At 37.7% G+C, this 22,014-nt stretch overlaps 1 protein-coding gene across 2 annotated transcripts in view; it reads right to left on the bottom strand.

Annotated features, from left to right (window-relative positions):
* Positions 1 to 22,014, bottom strand: part of PRKD1 (protein kinase D1) — a gene marked incomplete at its 5' end in the record, with an annotated part of 298,282 nt that overhangs the window by 52,450 nt on the left and 223,818 nt on the right. Inside the window, 4 exons of one of the 2 annotated variants that reach the window (XM_081120461.1) lie at positions 519 to 723; positions 2,712 to 2,789; positions 2,954 to 3,164; positions 14,197 to 14,220. In XM_081120461.1, coding sequence (XP_080976587.1) covers positions 519 to 723; positions 2,712 to 2,789; positions 2,954 to 3,164; positions 14,197 to 14,220 — 518 coding nt within the window. The remainder of the gene's footprint in view (positions 1 to 518; positions 724 to 2,711; positions 2,790 to 2,953; positions 3,165 to 14,196; positions 14,221 to 22,014) is intronic. The other variant, XM_081120462.1, reaches the window with a different exon arrangement.

The raw sequence follows: 22,014 nt of genomic DNA, 5'->3' as shown, positions 1-22,014 counted from the left end.
GGCTGTAGTGTGCTGACCCCAGATTTTTAAAAAAATGGAGATCTAGTAATTTAAGAAGAATAGATGGCTAGATCACATGTGTAAAATTTCACACACTTTTGAAATAAAATCCAGAACAGCAAGCTGTAGACATATGTGATATTTGTAATAGGGGCCAGCTATAAAATAAATGGTGTCTGCTGAAGTGCGTTCCCTTTCTTTGTATTTCCACAATGAGCTTTGAATAAACATCGGGTTAGTGGCAAAGTTGTGGATGGCAAATATGAGAATCCCTCACATTCAGAAAAATATGGGTCAGTGAATGAGGCAATGCTAGGAAAGGGCGCAAACTACACTTCCCCCCGGGGATCGAACTCCTAACTCCAAAGGCTCCCTACCCTCTACAGCACACAGCTCATTCATAAACAAATCGAGCACACACTTGAACTTTCCCTTTTAGTAGATTAAAATACCAAAGAGTTTTTTAAAAAGACCACTTGGGGTTCCCCTGCTGGACGAGGCGGGGCCTGGGCCCTCACCTGATGGTTCTGTTGGAGTCCTCCTGGTCGCCGTCTGGGTCCTGCATCTCCCCACTGTCGGGCTGGCACTCTGCCATCACCATCGCAGCATCCTGGACCATCGCCTCTTCCATGTCATCCATGAGCCCACTGTTCCTTTCGCTGTCATTGTCGTCACTCCCTTCTTCCATGACCACGTCAGACTCTGTGCCGGGGCTAAGCAAATCTAAAAGATGGTTTTACACCCATGAAGATAAGCCTGAAATTCTGGAGCCAGGGCTTCAGAGAAAATTAGGCAATTCTAAAACAAATCAACCGGAAGACCTAAAAAAGTCGTTATTTGAAGAATTTATCGTCCCTTGCTTTTGAATTTTTTCGTATCTGAATTTATGAGAGGATACATGTATAATTTTACAAGCAGATGCTTGCTTTTCATGCCCCCCAGCCTGAAAACATGAAAAGTGGTGGAGAGCCTCAGAAGAAAGGCAAGGGTGGGACAGGAGGGAGGCCCTGGGAAGCACAGTGACACCAAGCACAAGAGAAGAGGAAACCAATGGCATTTCAGTTTCACAGCCTTGGTGGGTGGGAAAAAAGATACTTGGGAAGATGAGGGAAACTTTCATATGCAGTACTACTCAGGGTCATTGATTCTCGCTATTCCAGTAACTTTTGTTTGTTTGTTTTAAATATATCTTTATTGATTTCAGAGAGAGGAAAGGAGAGGGAGAGAGAGAGAGAAACATCAGTGATGAGAGAGTCATTGATCGGCTGCAGCCCGCAACCCGGGCATGTGCCCTGACCAGGAATCGAACCCTGATTGCCTGGATCCTAGGTCTACGCTCAACCGCTGAGCCACGCTCGGCCGGGCTCCAGTAACTTTTTAAGTCACAAATTCCAATCTGTTAAATTGGTTCCATAAAGAAGCAACTTTTAAATACCTAAGATATTTAACATTCGACGTTATACTGAATTAGTGTCAATTCAGTTGATAGTCATGCAGTCAATTGTAATTACCTCCTGATACAGAGGACTCATTTTAAGAACAGAAAATAAATTGATCAGAGACCCTCGCCTGCCAAGCTTGGAAAATTCACATTTTATCAGATTTTTCTGACTGTCTGGGGAAATGCAATTTCAAAGTGATCAACAATATAAAAAACCGCACTGTTTCCCCTTAGTTGTGGTTATCAAGAGCACACTGACATTTTCTCGGCCTGAACAAAGCCAATACCACAAGCCACAGAAAGTGGGACGGTTGCCAAGCTTTCCATTTTGGAAGGTAACTCATGCACAAGTCTCCAGAGCACAAACTAATGTGGGAATGTTTTCCTGGAGATAATTCCCCTTTTCTTCTTTTAGTAGGTATGTATTTCTTCTAGAGAAGCAAGTTACAGAGGAAAGAAAACCACTTGCTCTTCAGTGTTTTAGGGGAAAAAATATTCAACTTGTTTCTCTGGTCTTAGATCATCATTTTTCTTTCCAGACGAATCAGAAAACTGATATGAGACTGAAGGTATAAAGCAGTCACTCTCTATGGAAAAAGTTAGCCTGGGATAGGTACTAAGAGAAGTATTTTTCTAAGAATTCATTAGGGATACTACTTGGGAAGGAAATGGGAACTGCCTTTAAGACATGACATTTTTCTTAAGAGTCCTACAAATTAATGTATGCAGTTAGAGTTTCCCAAAAGGAATATTTCCAAGTGTAGAAAATGATGTGTATTTTTAATGGGCTGAACTAACGTTCATTTTATTCCGAAAGATTTGGGTTTACAGCACGTGTATCATGGAAGGCACTGGGTGGAGGAAGGAAGGGGGCGATTGTCACTGTGAGCCTTCCCTCCTGTGACAAACAGGGCAGAAAAGTAAACCTGGAAGGAGGGTGGAGGAGAGGACACTGACAGCTATAACTTGTAGGTCTGCCAACACTTGCTACATTTCTGAACCAACTAGGAGAGGTGTATTAAAAAGGAGAACCGGAGAAGAAACTCTGGAATCCAAGTTTTCAGTACTAGCCGTTCCCCCTGTGAAAGGTGAGGAACTCTCTTTGGTTTGTATCAAAACCCAGTGAGCTGGAATCGGTGCTTTTCTCCATAAAGTAGAACAAACTGAGGTCATAGTTCACTTTGAGTTCACAGGAATCTGAACGTTAAATAACCGGCTGCGGGTCCGTCCGGCAGGGAGCAAGCCCAGAAGGACCGCTGGCCTTACGCACCTCCGTTGATGGTCACTTCGCCCAGGCAGTTGTTGGGTACTTTTGGTGCGCAACGTTTGTGACAGTTGAATCTGCAATCTAAATCACAGGGATTTTGAAAGAAAACAAATAAATACCAAGAATTCATCAGCGAAAGAGTTGTAAAACAAATTAAAAAGGACTCGTAATTTCCTGGAGGTGAGGCCTAAGGATCCAGGTTGGGCGGGTGACCAGGACCTGGAGGCAGGATGGAACCTCCCTACCTTTGCACTGCAGGCCCTGCCTGAAGAGCCCCTTGAGGAGCTTCTTGCAGTACTGGCACACGGTGGGCCGCGTGTACGAGTGGATGACGAACGTGTGAGGCACTTTCACTTTTGACATCAAAATCTTGTCAAGCTGGATGGGGCGTCCGATGTACGACTGAGAATTCGACCTCTTCTCTCGCCCAATAAATGACTCTGACGGTGACTTTTGCTATAGGTTTGGGAAGCAATAAAGAACGTTAAGACAGTGTATCTATGAGAGTACCTGATAGTATATCTATGTATTTTTTAAAATCACATTTTGTTTTACTATTGTATTTAGTGGTTTGATCCTTAAAGACATGAGTGACATAAGCTAAAACTACGTTCCTGTTCATGAATGTAGTTGATGGCCCCTTTATTTCTTATTTGTTACCCTGTTTTATAGTTTGAAATGAACAGAAGTGGAGATCAGAATATTTGAACCTGATTTCTAGAACTTTCAAACATTTTCGGCTTCTAAAAAGTAATTTAATAACTTCAAGACAGAAATATAAAGTTGGAAAAAAAAAAAGCAAGAAAAATGGTCTTTAACCCCGCTGCACATATTACTTCATCGACATTTTCTAAAGTATTCCAAGCACATGGTTAGAAAATGCAAGTAGGTCAGGGAGAGAGAAGATGGAAAGCAAATCCCCCCAGTGTGCCCTCCATAGTACTTCGCCTGAAGGACGCCTACACTTTCTTTGGATTCACTCAGAGTTGAAAAAGTATGATTTAAAAGGATTCCTCAACCTTTGAAAGTAAAGGATGGCATTTATACTATCATTTTTTTTATAATTGGAGAACATAGAAACCAGTGGACTATACTAGACAAATAAATATTGGTGTTCTGGTTATAATTATATCTCTGTAGGCTTTGTCTCTCATTTTGGAATTAATCGACACAAGGCATATGTTTTAAAAAATTAAATGAATTAAAATTAACAGTGTTTTCAGTGTTCTTTGGACAATTTCATGGTATCTCTTGACATCATGGACATGTACTTGGGAATCATCAGAATAAATGTATTTTGAAATCATCAAGATCAAAGATAAATTAAATTACTTTTTAATACTTAATAAACACTTAATACATCTTCCTTATTAAGCTTCTACTCCGAGTAATCGTTGTGTTAGGCATCTTACAGGATAGGCCTTCTTATCTACAGTTGAGGCATCAAAACTCATAAAGTTTAAATAAGTTGTTTTGTGTGAAATGCCAATAAATATTAAAGCCAAAACATGAACCTACATTTGTTTGCCTCCAGAGCCCTTGTATTATCACCTTACTCAGCTAATTTCTAATTTGGAATGGTTACTGACGAGATGAGGGAAAAAATCATATTTATATACAATTTCTATCTATTTCAATCCCCGTCAGCACCAAAAGGTTAATACTACTTACAGCCAAATGGGGAAATTTTGATTTTCACATTCACTAGCTGCAATAAAACATTTTTGATCTGAGGTTCTAGTTAAGAATATTATGTCTACAGTTACAGTTATAATTACAATTTCATAAAAGAAAACGATAAAATGTAATCACTCTGGAGAGGCTCAACTCCTGCAGAGACTTCTCGGGAGCTTATACAGATGGGTCCAGGTCTGCCAAACCAGAATCATGAACATATTGAATAAATATCTTCAGGGATTGAAAAATAATGAAGTCCACAGGTTAGGTCCCTGTTTCATGTGTCCTTCTTGAGTAACTGTAGCAAGCAGGCCAGTTTCAAGCACAGACTAAAATAAAAAGTGATATTTTTCCATAGATGGAAATTTCAACACTCAGAATAAAAGCTGACCTGATGTCACGCTTTCTTAGCAGATTCAAAATGTTCTCAGCTTTGGAAAATCATATGAAAACTTGACCAAATCACTCTTCAGTTACTTTCCTTAATTTAAGATACCTAAGTCTAGGCTGTTAACAAAGCCAGTTTGACATAGGACTATTTACTATACCATGGAGCAAGTTCATTTAGAAGAGCATGAGGCAATTTGTTAAACTGAAAGTTTCTTCTCATTCAACATAGTAACATCCATATAAACACTGCCATGAACTATAAGAACCAGCATTTCAAAACCTTACATGAGTTCAAGGAAAAAAAATTGGCTGTTCCTTTGCGCCCAGACACTGTGCTACACACATATTCAGGCAATGATGAGATTCACACGGCCGCATGTGTCCTTGGCACAGTACAACAGCTGACAAGCTGCAGAACTTAGAGTGTCAGAAATTAAGACTTGACTAGCATCTAAGATTTAACAGCAATTTAAGATTTTACTAGCATCCTGTCATTCATGACATCTTCAAGTTACAATCAGCTAGCAAGATGACCAGAAACACTAATCATTACATTTCCTTATAGTTCCAAATACAAATAATCATTTTTAATGTGGCCTATATTTCCATATGATAAAATAGAGTTTTAAAATATTGAGACAGGGTGCATGCATGGCGACGTCTCCTGTTGGAACTGATTTACTGCTGGAAGGAGAGAGCTGTTTAATTTTATTAGATAAACACTTTGGAGAAAGGCAGAGTGAGGAAGCCTTCTGAAGTTTTGTTTGCAGAATTATGTCTTATGTTTCTGAAAGTGTGCATGCATACATTTGCATGGGCTTTTCCCTATTATGAGGCAAACCTAAGAAGCTAAGACAAAAAAGAAGACTGTGTCACTGCCTGACGACTGTAAATGCTTATGAGATACTTATCTATTCTTCAATCAAAATGTAAAACAAGGCCATCATTGATATATAACAAACTGTAAAAGAAACAGAAGAACAAAAGCCTATGAAATGAGGCAATTGCCCTAAAATATATATTTATCATTATTTACATAAATGTTTAAGAACTACCATTTCTATTATCAGCAATCATCCCTTTAAAAATATTTTTAGCCCTGGCTGGTTTGGCTCAGTGGTTAGAATATCGGCCTTCGGACTGAAGGGTCCTGGGGCCCGTGCAGGAGGCAACCAATTGATAGGTCTCTTTCACATCAATGTTTCTATCTCTCTCTCTCCCCCTTCCATTCTCTCTGAAAAGCAATGGAAAAAATATCCTCGGTTGAGGATTAAAAGAAAAAATTATATATATATAAATTTCTAACAATGGGAACACAAACCAAACACTTTCAAGGATTTTCACAACCACTGCTACATTTTTTTCATTAATAATTAATTCAGTTACTATTTTAAGCAAAATATATAATTTCAGCAATGTGAAGTTTTATTTGAAGGTACATACACCAGAAAGCCATAATTACAGTATGCTTTGTTTGATGAATAAAGTTACAGAGTAGGCAAAAATTTAGAAATTGGCAATTTTAAATGAAAAGATACTTTAAAAATATCATTGGTTTAAATCCAATTAGCTGGGCTTTATGATAACTTCAACATGAAACTATACTTGTGACTCAAAAGGAAATGTTGATTTAAATAATCAGGCTTTTAAAAAAATGTGATCCATTGTTATACAAAGTAAAGAGATATAGTATTGCTTTATTTCTTCATTAACTTCACTTTTTAAAAAAATTTATTTGTATATTTAATTATATTTTAGAATTCTAATAGACCTTTCTTTAAAGTAAACTGGTCTATTCTTTGTTTCTCATCAGCACTGGTGAAGGTTTCATTAGGTTTACTGTTAATAAATTAATTTCCACTGTTACTTGCTGTTCCACTTTAGCACTGCGTATTTAGGGAACCTGGGAAATCTGTAGAATGACTGCTTTTTACAGGAATAGAGAGGAAGGTTGAAAGGCTTTGGAAACGGCACCACTACATTCTGCTACGTTCTACTTCATTGTTACGGCCCCAGTGAAACTGGCTCAGAACTTGCAGAAGAGATTTAAAAGGCTCTCTCTCTAAGTACGGTGAGCAGACTTCCAAAAACTTTCATTTTTACATTAGCCGTGGGTCCTACGAATTGTTCTTTTCCCGAGTCAAGGAGTTTGGATCAAATTCCAGGTGTGTGTGGAACTTTTGTTAGAACTGATATTACCATAAAATACGGTATTGGGATGGGTGTATGTAAATGATCTGATTTGGCAAATTCCAGATGATGAAAAATATAAAGGTGTCTTTTGTGCTCTCAGTGCAAGAGGAATCATATCAACGATGTGAGACAATATGAGAACAGAATAGTGATGAAAACTGAAATTTAAAGCTAGGATTAGGGATGAAACAAAACAGAGATTATAGAGATTAAAATCTGTTTAAAAGTCTGTGGCCTGGTGAAGTAACTGGAACATCCTTACGCTAATAGTGTTTCATCTGAGACGACTGGCAGAGCGAAAACAACATGCGCTGAACACCTACTCCCGGGGACAACTCCCGGGGACAGTGCGCCCGGCTTTGGCAGAGACAACTTGTTTTTTAAACCTGTATCCTAAATGAATGACTCAGCAAGTCTGGAACCTTCCCAGGAAATGATTGCTTAGATTACAATATGGAAACTCCGACTGCCAGCAAGCCTTTAAACATTTAACAGGACTCAGAAACAATTTCCCAGGAAGGCATATTCCGCTTTGCAGTTCAAAACGAATTATCTTCATTAGTAAAGCTAGAAAACGGAGTGGGGATAGTTGCCTTAACTTGCGGTGTGCTTGCTGTCATTTGTGTAGAGATCAAACATGACCCTTCCTGAGAGATAAAAGTCACTTTACAAAAAGCATGATGCAAATACATAAATACAGTGTCGCTCAGCGGTTAGAGCTTCAGTTCACAGACTGAAGCGTTGTGGGTTGGATTCCCCAGAGGCACATACCTGGGGCGCAGGTTCAATCTCTGGTGCAGGGGGCAACCAATGGATGTGTCTCTCATCGGAGTTTCTCTCTCTCCCCCACTTTCTCCCTCCCCCACTTCTCTCTAAAAATCAATGGAAAAAATATCCTCAGGTAGGATGAACAGAAGAAAAAATAAAAACACAAAAAAACATGGTTCAAATGAAAACTTCTGAAGTATTAAAATATTTATGTTTATTAACTAAAATTCATTTTGCAACCCCATATTGGGATTGGATTTTGGGTGACATAAATTCCCCCTGAGTTAAAGAGAAATGAAAAAAAATACAGAACATTTTAGCATATGCATTGACAATTCTTTGTGGAACTGACTCAGTCATCAGACAATAAGCTTCTAAGGGAAAGATAGTGTCTTAAAATATTTGTCCTCTATTAATGGAAGGACGCATGTGGTACTTGATAAAAAATAAGCATTTCTTGAACTCCTCAGAATGAAAGTTTTCAGGAAGTAAAAGCCTAGGAATAAATGGACAAGACATTTCAATAGAGAAATTCAAAATAGTGACTATAATAGAGGACAAATATTCAGGTATTGTTGCTCTAGACCAGGGGTGGGGAAACGTCCGGCTCAAGGGCCACAGGCAGCCTCGAAATCATTTGGTCTGGCCCTGCCAAGGCAACCGCAGGCGGCACTCAAAATTCAATAAATCTAAGAGCTGTTTTCATAGCTAATTTTTAAGTTGATAGTTTTGTATGGCTCTGGAATGATGTTATAAATATCCAAGTGGCCCCTGGCAGAAAAAAACAAACAGGTTCCCCACCCCTGCCCTAGATGATAACAATGATTTCTGTCTCCATAGTCCCTCCCAGCTCTCACATTCCCTGGTTTTATACCAATATAAAAATAGAAAGTATTTTCTGCCCCTCATTTAAGTCATGAAGGAAGAGTTTGTAGGAGACAGTGAGAATAATTAATAGTATATTCTACATGCCAAAATGCAATGTGAAAATATTGTGCATCCTTTAACCTTGACATACAGAAGAGATTTTCAACCAGCTTGTCTGCGCTCAGAGGACAGCCTATGAGTCACGCATGTTTTCTAGAACATAATGACTGACTGAATAAACAGCTTCTATTGTATAAGCATCACTCAGCTGGCTGCCAACTTTCCTATTCAGGTGCTGTTATGTTTAAAAGGCACAACTGTGTGGAAACAGACGCAACCAAACACGAGTCCTTTATCCTGCAAGTTTTAAGATATCTAGCGTTCTGGACTAACATTCAAAGAACTGTGCAGAACAGTAGCTTACATTAGTTCTCTCCTACCACCACTGAGATGGATCCATCTGATTTAACAAGTGTTTCCTGTGGCAGATCCTGCCTGAAAGCCCAGGTAAGGTGCTGCGGGACATATAAAGGCTGTAACTATTACTCTCTGTGCCCGATGAACTCACTATCCAACAGAATGATATACACAACATAACTGTTACTATCCACAATAACATGCTCTTTCCCATGGCTCTGCCTTACTCTTCAGATTTCTGTTCACATGTCACCTTCTCCAAGAGGCCTCCAGGCCACCTAACTTATCGGCCATTCCCTGTTCACCCTTTGCTACTCTCTGGCACACCATCCTGTCTCTTCATGAGTCATTACTGCAGCCTGCAACTATCTTACTTACCTATTTGATTATTGGTTTTTTATTTATCCCTTCAACAGAACATAAGTTCCATGAAGAAAGGATCTTAACTGTTCTGTTCACCGCAGCATCAACTTCTGTAGTACAGGCTCACACAGAACAAGTGCCCGTATATACGAAGGTTTGCAGAAAAGAGAAACCACATCAATGATGGAGGCGGAGGGGTCATTCGGAAAGGCATTTCCTGAAGAAGACATCTGGTGTGAACACCTAAGTAGTCCTGCCATGCAATGACCATGTTGAGTATTACTGGCCATTAAAATTCTGTTTATGACAACTCAGTGCTCCCAATCTTCAGTCTGCTTAGACATTTCTTTTATATACTCTGAAATCTGTTTGTCCCACTTGGAAATGATTATCTAACCCTACTCATAGTCACTGCTAGAAAAACATCATTATGAATGTTTAATAAGATTCAGACTACTTTCTGAAGCAGAAAGAAACAATCAGCTCCTTTCAACAACACTTAGATGAACGTACAACTTCTCAATAGGAAGTCAGGGAATTTCCAGCACAGACCAATTCTTGGGCAACAGACAAGTCTGAAGAACCCTGGGGAACGGAGTTCACATGGGAACACCCATGTTTCTATGCCCTATAATTCACTGAGTAGCAGGTAGGGTGTTTGGTGAGTTTCAAATTGTTCAGTGCTGTTCTGTTACAATCCTGATTCTACATCCCTTGAACAACCTGCCAAGTGTGCCAGATTTATAAATGATTTTGGCTCCTCAGTTGGATACCCTAAATACAGAGCATAAATAAAAGCTAATCAACACCTTTTCATACCAATAAAAAGCATTGCTACAGGGCAAGAAAAAAAAAATATGCCCCCTGCTTAGTGGTAATGGATGCTGTACTTTAGAGTGGAGAATCCATTTCTTAATGTTTGTGGCAATTTGGGAAAGCTTTCAGGGTAATAACATATAATCTCATTAAAAATACAAGGTGATCTGGATTTGCTGAGTGCTAAAGTAGTCTTGAAAGTTACATTAACTTTCATATTGCTTCATTCTCTTTAAGTAAATAGAAATGAATGGTAAAGGAACCTTACTATTTTCTTAAGTGATCCACCCTTTGCAGGGAAAGCACAAGAACTGTTAGCGAATTGTTGCAAATTACAGGCATTGTTCTTTCAAAATGTCAGTTACTAACATCCCACAAGTCTGTGGGATCCTGGAGGAAAAAGGAGACATAATAGAAGTAAGAGTACCTTTCTTTTCACTTGAAGGCAATGCAACCTTAATGCTTTGCACTCTACACAATAAAAAATAAAAAAAAAAGCAGTATTTCCACTGAGGAAGAAAATTACTTTATATGTCAACAACTTCTACTCTGGGGCTTCAAATGTCAGACTTGATCTACACATAGAACGTGAACTGGGTGGTAAACAGATTATGTGGAAATATCAACAACAGCAATTTTAGGGGCATATTATTTCCATGGTATTTGATCCTGCCTAAAATTGACAGGAGCCTGGCCTGGGGTTATGAGTTCACTGGAAAGCTGAATGAAATAATCTGGAAAAGGCTGTGCGATTGTTTTCTACCTTAAGGTAGAAAGCAATGTGGAAAAGCATGCCACAAACAGTCCAAGGCTACCCAAAGTGGCCCATGAGGATAACTTCAGTATTTTACAGAATCTTCGTCAATGGTGAACACAAGGTTTAAAAATACAAAAAAGCACTCAATGAAATCATATCACTCCATGATATTTTGAATGCATAGCTACAGTGAAATAGATACCACCTCAAACTGGGCTATATGGAGAAATAGGTATATTTTTTCATAACTTCTGGACATTGTTTCAGCTTCCATTTTACTACATTTATTATCAAAATAGCAACACTTGCACTCTTCTTGAGAAGAGAGAGAATTCATTTGATCAAGTAGAATCAAATAGCAGAAAACCATGTCTAATGGATCAAGTAAAATTTCTGTAAATATTTCTGCAACAGATAAAATTTTACCTGAATTATTTATCATTTCTAAAAGTCTAATTTATAGTACTAATTCATCTTCCACCTTCCACATGCCCTTTTATTATTTCTTCTACACAAACATTTATTTATTTATTTAGGATAGGAGCATTCATGAGGACACATTAGCTCTCAAAGTGAACATGAGCAATCTTTTTTCATATTACTCAGCTAGGAGCTCAGTAGTCATGATTGGTCAGGAATTAAAGGAGACAGGACTGAAATCTGGCCAGGTCTGGCATGACATTAGATGGATACAGATGGTCATTAAGCAAATGACTACTACTGGTAATGAGGGGGGCAGTGTTTTATACCTTAAGGTAAGAAAGCAATGCTTAATGCCTTCAAGCATGGCTTATGGGGAGTGTTAATGGAAGCCATGGTACCTTTCCTGAGAGAAGGAAGGACTTTCAGAGCCTTCATTAAAGATCCATTTGTTCCATTATAGAGAAGTGGTAGATGATGCCCCTGTGCCCCAGTGGAGTTCATGAGGAGCTCTCCTACAGTGTTCATATTTAGAATCACACATCTGGAAGTTTTTGTTCACAGCATGAATACACATGATAAACCAAACATGCTGAATGAAATCAGGCAACAGCTGATTAGTAGCACATGAAAGTAGACCGCACGCTCTTAATTCTTCTGAAGGGCTCCTTCCCCACAAACCCACCACTGCACTTCTGACTCTCAGGGGGTGGAGAAGTGTGGGTTAAAGAATCTTGGATCTCTTCCCTTACAGAAAGTATACACTGCCCAGGTTTGAATTTGGCGAACTAGTTTGTACAATCAACAAAAGAAATCTTGCAACATCTGGCAAATGTACTATATGGATGTCATGGTTCATATTTAAATGGAAAAATGATTTCTTAATTCAGATGAATCACCAGCATTCCTGGAACTCCAGAACACAAGAGTAACAATTAAAGTCTCTACTGCTAGATAGACTTTTGCTACTTTGGAAAATATCCCAGAAAATATTCATTTGGTCAGAAATATCATCATAGTTTCATTCAGGATTAGAAATAGTTGTGTGTTTTTTTCATCATTTGGTCATTTGAAAAGAATCTACCTTGACTATTATAAAGCATATCAGGATCATATCCAGTTACAAATATAAATACTGATATTCTCTTAACTTCATTATTATATTTTTTAAATGAACAAAACAGTAAATAAATGAGTCATTTTGGGGATCTAAGTTTGTATACTTTTGCATCTTAGAGTTACAAAACATGCTGAAGGTGGAACCATGACCAGATTTCTATAAGGATTCTGTGACTCATGCAACTGTCACTAAAATATTTCTCTAAAAATTTCATCAAATTTGCATCATTTTCTTCCAAGGCATTTATAAAAAGAAAAGAAAAAAAAGTCTGTTACCTATTTAACACGCTAGGAACAAACAAGTTCAAGAACAAAAGCTTATGCAGAAAATGCATCCTAGTTCTATCAGGAGCTACCACGAGAAGGCCTTGCTGCCGTGAAGTTGTACAACTTTCACAGAAAAGCAGACTACTAGTCAGTCCTCCTTTATACAAGCTGTCCCTGGCCTTATTCCCAAAGGATGATATGAAGGGAAAGATACTACTTTAAAATTTAAATCTGGAAGGCATTTTAAATTACAAAATTTAAATTGGCAGGAATATAAAAAATTACATTTCATCCTGGACTTTTCTAAGTCGGGCACATTTTACACTAGGATAATTTTCCTAAACATGGAAATTTACTATTCTTGAAGCAGAGTTCTTCATTTTACATCTTATAAATCAAGATATCTTGACTTACCAATTTTATCTAACCCAGAACATGTTCTTGCTGTATTTTCGTTAGCTTCCTTTGTTAGAGTTACCTTAACAAGACCATCTTAGAATGAACACTAATAATGGTATCTGAAATTTAGAGACTCACGAGAGGAAACAGCAGTACATCAACTCTTAATTTACAAGAGATACAAAATTAGGAAAACTGAATATTAACAAGTCAATTGGTCAAAACAACTTATCATAAGAAGAACACTGTTGTGTATGCTACTTTAACACTTGACCTAAATGTCTCTTCTCCGTGTTCAGGTTATTAATTGCTTAAGAAAGATAAAAGGCCAATTTTGAACAAGGACTTAATTAAAACCTTTATGAAGGAAATTTGTGTCTTTTCCATATATAAATTCTTGGATTGGGACCTTGAGATACCCACTTGCATACTTCCTTTTAAAAACATTGAGGTTGTGATAAGACATTAAGGATGAAAAGTTCCTTTATTGAAAAAATTATATTTATTTTCAGGCACTCCTTGTTTTGGGCCTTACTGTGCCAACCAAAATCTGTGTATTGGGATGGTGACCTCCTTTTACATGGTTCTGTGCTACCTGGCATCAGGACACAGTTCCAGTATGCATACATTTCAGTTAACATGCTACAGAGTAGAGTGAGTGCTGATTGTGTCCTGTTCTAGTCCACTCAGTTTCATAGAAAAGACACCAATGTGTGGAATCAGGTTACAGGTTATCTGAGGGCACAATTCAAGATCTATTATTCTAATGCCTGCATTGCTCTTTGTCTCAATGAGGACTGTGAAAACTTGAATTACAAAAAAAGACAACAAAAATATGTTCTTTTTGCAGTTCAAAAGATTGGATTCTTAGCTAAGTTTTTAAAAATTATAGTTGCACAATTTTGAGCTAAATTCCGATCTGGTTATTTTTATAGAATCAATGCAGATAATTGTCTGATGACAACCTAATATTATAATGTTGGTTTCGAAAAGATGGTGAAGTATACCCTAGAGCCAGGTAGAGTTAGTACATACCTCAAAGCCAGGACTCAGAGGAGACTTACAGATGAAGTTGTAAGAGCAAAAAGCAGGCAAAGGAGCAGAATAAAGGGAGGAAAAAAGACAAAAAACAAAAACAGTGTTACTGGAGGAAAGCAATGCATATTATTCAATAATGTTTTATATAAGTTTGTTTTCAAGAAATAGCAAAATGTTATACTAATCAGTCTTTGTGGCCACACAAACATCTGAGTTGGAAATTACTTTTTAATATTTCAATGGAACTATAGACCCAAAGTCAAGATTGCAAAAACAATTTACAGCTGTGAGCTGGTAGAAGCCAAAATACAACGATACTGCTTGACATGGTGTCAGTGATGACAAACAGTTCTTTCACCTTGTTGAAAATAAATTATAGTCACAATGAAGCATTTTTGACCTTTAAGTGAAAGATTAGATTTTTTTCCACAATAATTTATCTTCTCAATGGGAAAAGAAAGAAAAAGGTCATCAAAGTAATCAAATGTTACACAGTTGCTCTCTGCCTATAGGCAAGAATAAGCCAGTGGTTTACAAACTGAGAAAATCCAACAGTGGGTTAGAGTTATAATGAAAGAAATATAGCCCGGTGCATTCTTTGTTCGTTTTATTTATTTATTATTACTTAATTAATTAATTAATTTAAATTTATCTTTATTGTTGAAAGTATTACAGATATCCCTCCTTTTTTCCCCCATTGATCCCCTCCACCCTGCACCCCCCCCCCTCCCAGGCCTTCCCCACACTATTGTCTGTGTCCATGGGTTATGCATATATGCATATAAGTTCTTTGATTAATCTCTCCCCCGGCCCCCACCTTCCCACTGAGATTCATCAGTCTGTTCCATGCTTCTGTCTCTAGATCTATTTTGTTCCTCAGTCTATTATGTTTTTAAGATTCCATATCTGAGTGAGATCATGTAAAACTGAATCAGGAAGAATCAGAAAACCTGAATAGGCCAATAATAACTGATGAAATCGAAGAAATAAGGTGTTAAAGTCCATGACTATTACAGTATTGCTGTTGATCTCTCCCTTACAGTCCTTAAGGTTATTATTGATAGGTGCTTATTTATTGCCATTTTAATTCTTTATGCCTATGTTTCTATTTCTTCTTATTATTACAATAGTCCCTTTAACATTTTTTGCATTGCTTCTATTTCTACTTCTAATTACTGCAGTCCCTTTAACATTTCCTGCAGTGCTCATTTGGTGGTGATAAATTCCTTTAGCCCTTTTTTTGTCACAGAAGCTGTTTATTTCACCATCTATTTGGAATGATAACCTTGCTGGATAGAGAAGTCTTGGTTTTAGATCCTTGTTTTGCATTACCTTGAATACTCCATGCCATTCCCTTCTGGCCTGCAGAGTTTCTGATAAGCAATAAGCTGACAGCCTTATGGGAACTCCTTTGTAGGTAACAGATTGCTTTTCTCTTGCTGCCTTTAATATTCTCTCTTTGTCTTGAATTTTTGACACTTTAATTATAATGTGTCTAAGTGTAGGCCTCTTTGGATTCTTCTTGCTTGGGACTCTCTGTGTCTCCTGAACTTGTGTGACTTTTTCCTTCACCAGGTTAGGGAAGTTTTCTGCCATTATTTCTTCAAACAGGTTCTCTAACATTTGTTTACTTTCAATCTCCTCTGGTACTCCAATGATGTGAATATTATTATGTTTAATGTTGTCCCACAGCTCCCTTAGACTGTCCTCCTGTTTTTTTAATTGTTTTTTCTTTTTGGTGATTGAGTGATTTTCCTACCCTGTCTTCTAATTCACTGATCCGATTCTCAGTTTCCTCCAATCTGCTGTTTATTCCTTCCAATGTATCCTTTCTTTATTTCTGCTATATCATTCTTCATTTCCTTCATAGTTTTCATATTTTTTTCATGCTGTTGAGCATCCTTACAATCAGTATTCTGAACTCTAGATCTGATAGATTGCTTGTCTCCATTTCATTTGACTCTTTTTCTGGAGAGTTCTCTTGTTCTTTCATGTGAGCCTTGTTTTTTTGTCTCCCCATTTTGGCTGCCTGTTTGGGTTTGTATTAGGTAGGCCTGCTAGGACTCAGTCTTTTTGGAAGAGCTCTGGTGCAGGCCAATGTCAGACACTATTTGTGACTGGCCTTGAGTACCTGTTTGGAGCTATCAACAACCCACGGCTTGAGGTCTACTCTGCTGGGGCTGGGTGCATTTGGACGGGACCAAGATGCATACCAAAGTCTGCTTTTCCAAGACCCAGGTCCAGAAGCAGATCAGGCAAAGACTCAAAGCACTCTGAAGCCTGCCTCTGCCAGCAGGCTGATTAATCTGATTCTCTTAATGAGCCTCAGGCTGTGGAAACTCCAAGGGATAGAGTGAGAGGTTCTCTAGCAGGGTGGGGCAATTGCTTCCCCCTCAGGCAAAAGCTGCTTGGAAGTAAATGCTTATGCAGTATGCGGGAATGACTCAGCACAGGAATCCAGAGGGGTGCCCTCTGAGCTCTGTCTCCAGAGCCCACAATTTTAGATTCGCCTCATACAGCTCCAGTCCACTCTGCCCTCCCTTTTCTGGAGCCCAAGATGAATGGCTGCACACAAAACTTTGCACATTGGCTCTTTAAGAGGGTGTCTGCATTTCCAGCTGTCTCTTCCTGCCAGACAGAAATGCTGCTGCTTTTCACAGCGAGTTGTAATGTGAGCACCTTTCTCAGTTCTGGTGCTCTTGGCTGGGAAGCCCAGCTTGGGGTTTAGGCCCCAGAGTCCTCAGTCAAAACTCCCCCAGCTGAGATATGCCTCTGGACCTTCAGCCGCTGCGTTTGGGAGCCCAGCCAGCCCTCTCGCGCCTCTGCACTTCCTACCAGTCTCGAAGTGGTCTCCGCTTTTCCTCCTTGGTTATGAGGGTGCTTTCTAGCTCGTCTTCAGTTGCAGTTGATTATTCAGGATGGTTTTTCTATATTTTAGTTGTAATTCCAATTTGGTCCCGAGAGAGTGTCAGTGTAGCTTCCACTCACTCCACTGCCACTTTTAATCTCCTCTTTGTTCATTTTAGAGTCTTTGCTGCATATCATTGTTTTCTGTCTGATTTCATTCAAGGTTGAAATATAATTCAAAAGTGGAAAAGTTATTATGAATTTTTTAAGAGGAGAAGGAGTATCAATGAAAAAAATATACAAAAAATCTTAGTCAAGTAGACAACACATATCTGGTAATTTCTATTGAATATGTTCTTTTTCATTCTTGTTCCTTCATGCCTTTTTGAGCAGCTCTATCTTTTTACTACAAAACAAATGAAAACTAAAATACAGTTGCCTCTTTTCATAATAAAAATGCATGACTGTGTTTTGAAATCAGTGATATTTCTAGTGTTGAATAAACTTTTGTACTTTGAGAAAAATCTTATTATCTGTTCTCTGAGCGCCATATCCTAATTTGCAATCTACAGCTAACCCATTTTGTCAGAGATGAGAAGCGCTATAAATTTAGACTGAGATTCTGCCAAGATTAACTGTTATCCGGTAATACCTGTTACATTTCTGGATTGACATGAAACATGTGCAGAACTCCGGGGCAACAACCTCTTATTCGAACAGATCCAAACATGACTTGTAAGAAAGAAACATGACTCTGAAAAAGTACATGTGTGCATGTACTTTTATGGAATATTATCATACAGAGGTGGCAAAGCTTTCTCTTTGGGAGAGGAAACCCATCAAGTTTCTCAATTTCCAAAATAAGATATTATCCTTGTCATCAATGCATCTGAAATCCAAAACTCATGATTTTCCTCCAGTTTGCAGTCCTGAATACCTTTACTCTGGGCTCTCAACAGAATTCAACTTCAGCTGTATGCTATTCATCTTATGATATTTGAAGATGGTCTATGCAACATGCATTAATTCATTTATTTCTCTAAGTTACTATTTCTCACAGTGCATGTTTTTCACATAAGATATTCCTAGGTTTTATGAAAAAAGTGATTCCATGGTTGAGTCAGTTTAACAACACTGATTTCATTATTGTAAGAATTCTGAGACTTATAGTTCTACTTAATGAATATTGTGATGCTTAATGCTTGAATGGACCAAGAAGCATTTCCCAATCCTATCTGACCAAGAAAATCTTTTTTTACAGAACATTTCATAGGACCATCATTTTGAAGAAAAAATTCTGGGAAACACAGAGCTCTGTCTCTCTACCTTAGTATCAAGTTAGAATCACCCAAAATGTCCCCAGATCACCAAGAAAAAGGAAACCACCTACTCCTTTGGTGGTTGATTGATTCCCCTTGAAGAAAGGTCATATGAATTACTCTTTTGTATCTGTGGTGAAAACAACTATAGAAAATAATATTTATTATGCAAATGAACACTATGTACATTAAACACCCAAAGAACTTGTTTCCTATTATTGAATAATATAATTTCTGTAAACCCATCTTATTTCAATTGATTGATAGGAATCTCAGGAGTAAATTTAATTATCAATTATTTTGATAATATACTTAATTTTTTTTAACATGACCTGTGATAAAGAAACCTAATAACCTCATCACTTGATATATATTTCTTTTTAACTTTTAGCTATTATGAATATAGATTTTAAAAACATGCTTGTAATAATACCATTCGCAGTAACACCCTTAAAAAATGAAATACTTAGGTATAAATCTAACTGAATATAAACAAGTTCTATATGGAAAACCATGAAATTCTGATGAAAGAAATCAAAGGAGAACTAAATAACAGAGAGATATTCACGAATAGGAAGGCTCAATATTGTTAGATGTCTGTTCTTCCCCATTTGATCTACAAATTCAATGCAATCCTAATCTTAATCTCAGCAAGGTATTTTATGGATATCAGCAAACCGAGTCTAAAGTTTAGATAGAGAGGCCAAAGACCAGAATAATCAAAACAGTGCTGAAGGAGAAGAACAAAGTTGGAGGACTTACATTACCTGACTTTAAGACATATTATAAAGCTGCAATAATCAAGACAGTGTGGTACTGGTCAAAGAACACAAACAGATTAATGGAACAGAATAAACAGCTACAAAATAGACCCCCATAAATAGAGTCAACTGATCTTTGACAAAGGAGCAAAGGCAATACAATGGAGCAAAGACAGTGCTCTTCAACAAGTGGTACTGGAACAACTAGACATCACACGCCAAAAAATAAATCAGATACAGACTTTACACGCATCACAAAAGTTAACTCTAAATGGATTATAGACCTAAACACAAAACACAATACTATAAAACTCCTAGAAGATAACATAGGAGAAAACTTAGATGACCTTGGTTATGATGATGCCTTTTTAGATTAAAAAAAAAGACATATCATGAAAGAAATAATTGATAAGCTGGACTTAATTAAAATTTAAAAACTTCTCTTGAAAAGACAATGTCAAGAGAATTAGAAGACAAGCTACAAACTGGGAGGAAATATTTGCAAAAGACACATTTGATAAAGAATAGTTACCCAAAATATACAAAGAATTCTTAAAGCTCAACAAACAAACAATCCCAGTTTAAAAATGGGCCAACAACCTTAACAAAAACCTCATTAAAGAAGATATGCAGACGTCAAGTAAACACATGAAAAGGTATTACACATCGAATGTCATGAGGAAAATGAAAATTATAACATCAATGACAGACTGCTATACACTTATTAGAATGGCCAAAAATCAGGACATAGCACCAAATGCTGCTGAGGATGTGGAGCAACAGGAACTTACTCATTGCTAATGGAAATGCAAAATGCTACAGCCGCTTTGGAAGGCAGTCCTACAAAACTAAACATACTCTTACCCTGCAATCTATCCATCCTGCTTCTTAATATGTACTCTAAGGAGTTGAAAACCTACACATGGAGGTTCAGAGGAGACTTATTCATAATTGTTGAAAGCCACTAATATGTTCTTCAGGAGGTGAATGGATAAACTGTAGCACATCCAACAAAGGAAAATTAATATGTGCTAAACAGAAATAAACTATTAAGCCATTAAAAGACATGGAGAAACCTTACATGCATATTACTACGTGAAACCAGCCAACTAAAAGGGTACAGACTATATGATTTCAACTATGTGACATTTTGGAAAAGGCAAAACTATGGAAACTATAAAAATTAGTGGTTGCCAGGGGTTGGGTGGAGGAAAGGAGGGATGAAAAGGCAAAGCACAGAGGATTTTTAGGCAGTGAAAATTCTCTGTATGATACCATAATAATGAATATATGTCATTATATATTTGTGCAAACCCATAAAATGTATAACACCAAGAGTAAGCCCTAAAGTAAACTATGGATTTGGGGTGATGGGTCAGCATAAGTTCATCAGTGGTAACTAATATACCACTTTGGTGAGCAGCATCGATGCTGGGGGAGCCTATGCATGTGTTCCCCCAAGGCAGGGAGTATATGGAAAATCTGTGTACCTACTTCTTAATTTTTCTGTAAACCTAAAACTGCTCTAAAAAAAAAAAAGTGAAGGGATTCAGAAGCACAAATTGGCAGTTACAAAACAATCACAGGGATGTAAAGTACAGCATAAGGAATATAGTCAATGATATTACAGTAACTATGTATAGCATCAGGTGGGTACTAGACTTATAGAGGGTATCACCTTGTAAGTTATATAAATGTTTAACCACTATGCTATATACCTGACATTAATATAATAGTGAATGTCAACTGTAATAGAAAAATAAAAAATTAAGTGTTTAAAAAATAAATAAAATAAATGCTTGTACATATTTTTCTGTGCATGACTACACATTTTTGTTGAATACACACTTAAGAGAACTGTTGAGTCATATGATACGCATATGTTCAGCTTTAGAAAATAACTGCCAGAAGATGACTTTGGAAAATCGGTTTCTCAAAGTTGTTGAACCAATTTACATTCCCAGTAGTAGTGTCTATGAGTTCCAGTTGCTCAATATCTTAACCACTGTTATTGTCAGTTTATTTTTTCAAATTTAGACACTATGGTATAGAGACATTTCACTGCAGATTTAACTTTAGGCTCCTTGATAACTATGTAAATGATTTAAAGTACATATTCATGTTAATTGACTATCTTTTTTTTTGTAAAGTGTTCAAGTATTTTGCCTATACAGTATGGAGCTGTTTCCTTTTTTAAAAAAAAATATGTCTTTATTGATCAGAGAGAGAGGAACGGAGAGAAAGAGAAAGATACAGAAACATCAATGATGAGAGAGTCATTGATCGGCTGCCTCCTGCACGCCCCCCACTGGGGATGGAGCCTGCAACCCGGGCATGTACCCTGACCGGGAAATGAACCGAGAGCTACTGGATCATAGGGCGATGCTCAACTGCTGAGCCACACTGGCCAGGCTCTTATAACTTTTTTGTAGATCAGGGGTTTTACATCAGGGGTTCTCAAACTCAGCACTACTGACATGTTAAGCCTGGTACTTCTTGTTGTGGGGGGCTGTCCTTTGCAGTGACTGTTCTGGGATTTCCTTCTTTCTTTTAAAAAAAAATTTTTTTAAATATGCTTTTATTGATTTCAGAAAGAGAGGAAGGGAGAGGGAGAGAGATAGAAACATCAATGAGAGCGAGTCAATGATCAGCTGCCTCCTGCACGGCCCTCACTGGGGATCGAGGTCGCAACCTGGGCATGTGCCCTGACCGGGAATCGAACCGTGACCTGCTGGTTCATAGGTCGATGTTCAACTGCTGAGCCATGCTGGCCGGGCTGATTTCCTTCTTTCTGAGACATTAGTTCCTCAAATCTTGACTGCCTTGGGTACTCCTGGGTACATTTTACTCTTTGTTATATTTTATTCAGCTTTTATAACTGTCCCTGG

The sequence above is a fragment of the Miniopterus schreibersii genome (assembly GCF_964146895.1).
Source record: "Miniopterus schreibersii genome assembly, chromosome: 1".
Taxonomy (NCBI): Eukaryota; Metazoa; Chordata; class Mammalia; order Chiroptera; family Miniopteridae; genus Miniopterus; species Miniopterus schreibersii.
This window is presented reverse-complemented; position numbering and strand designations above follow the sequence as displayed.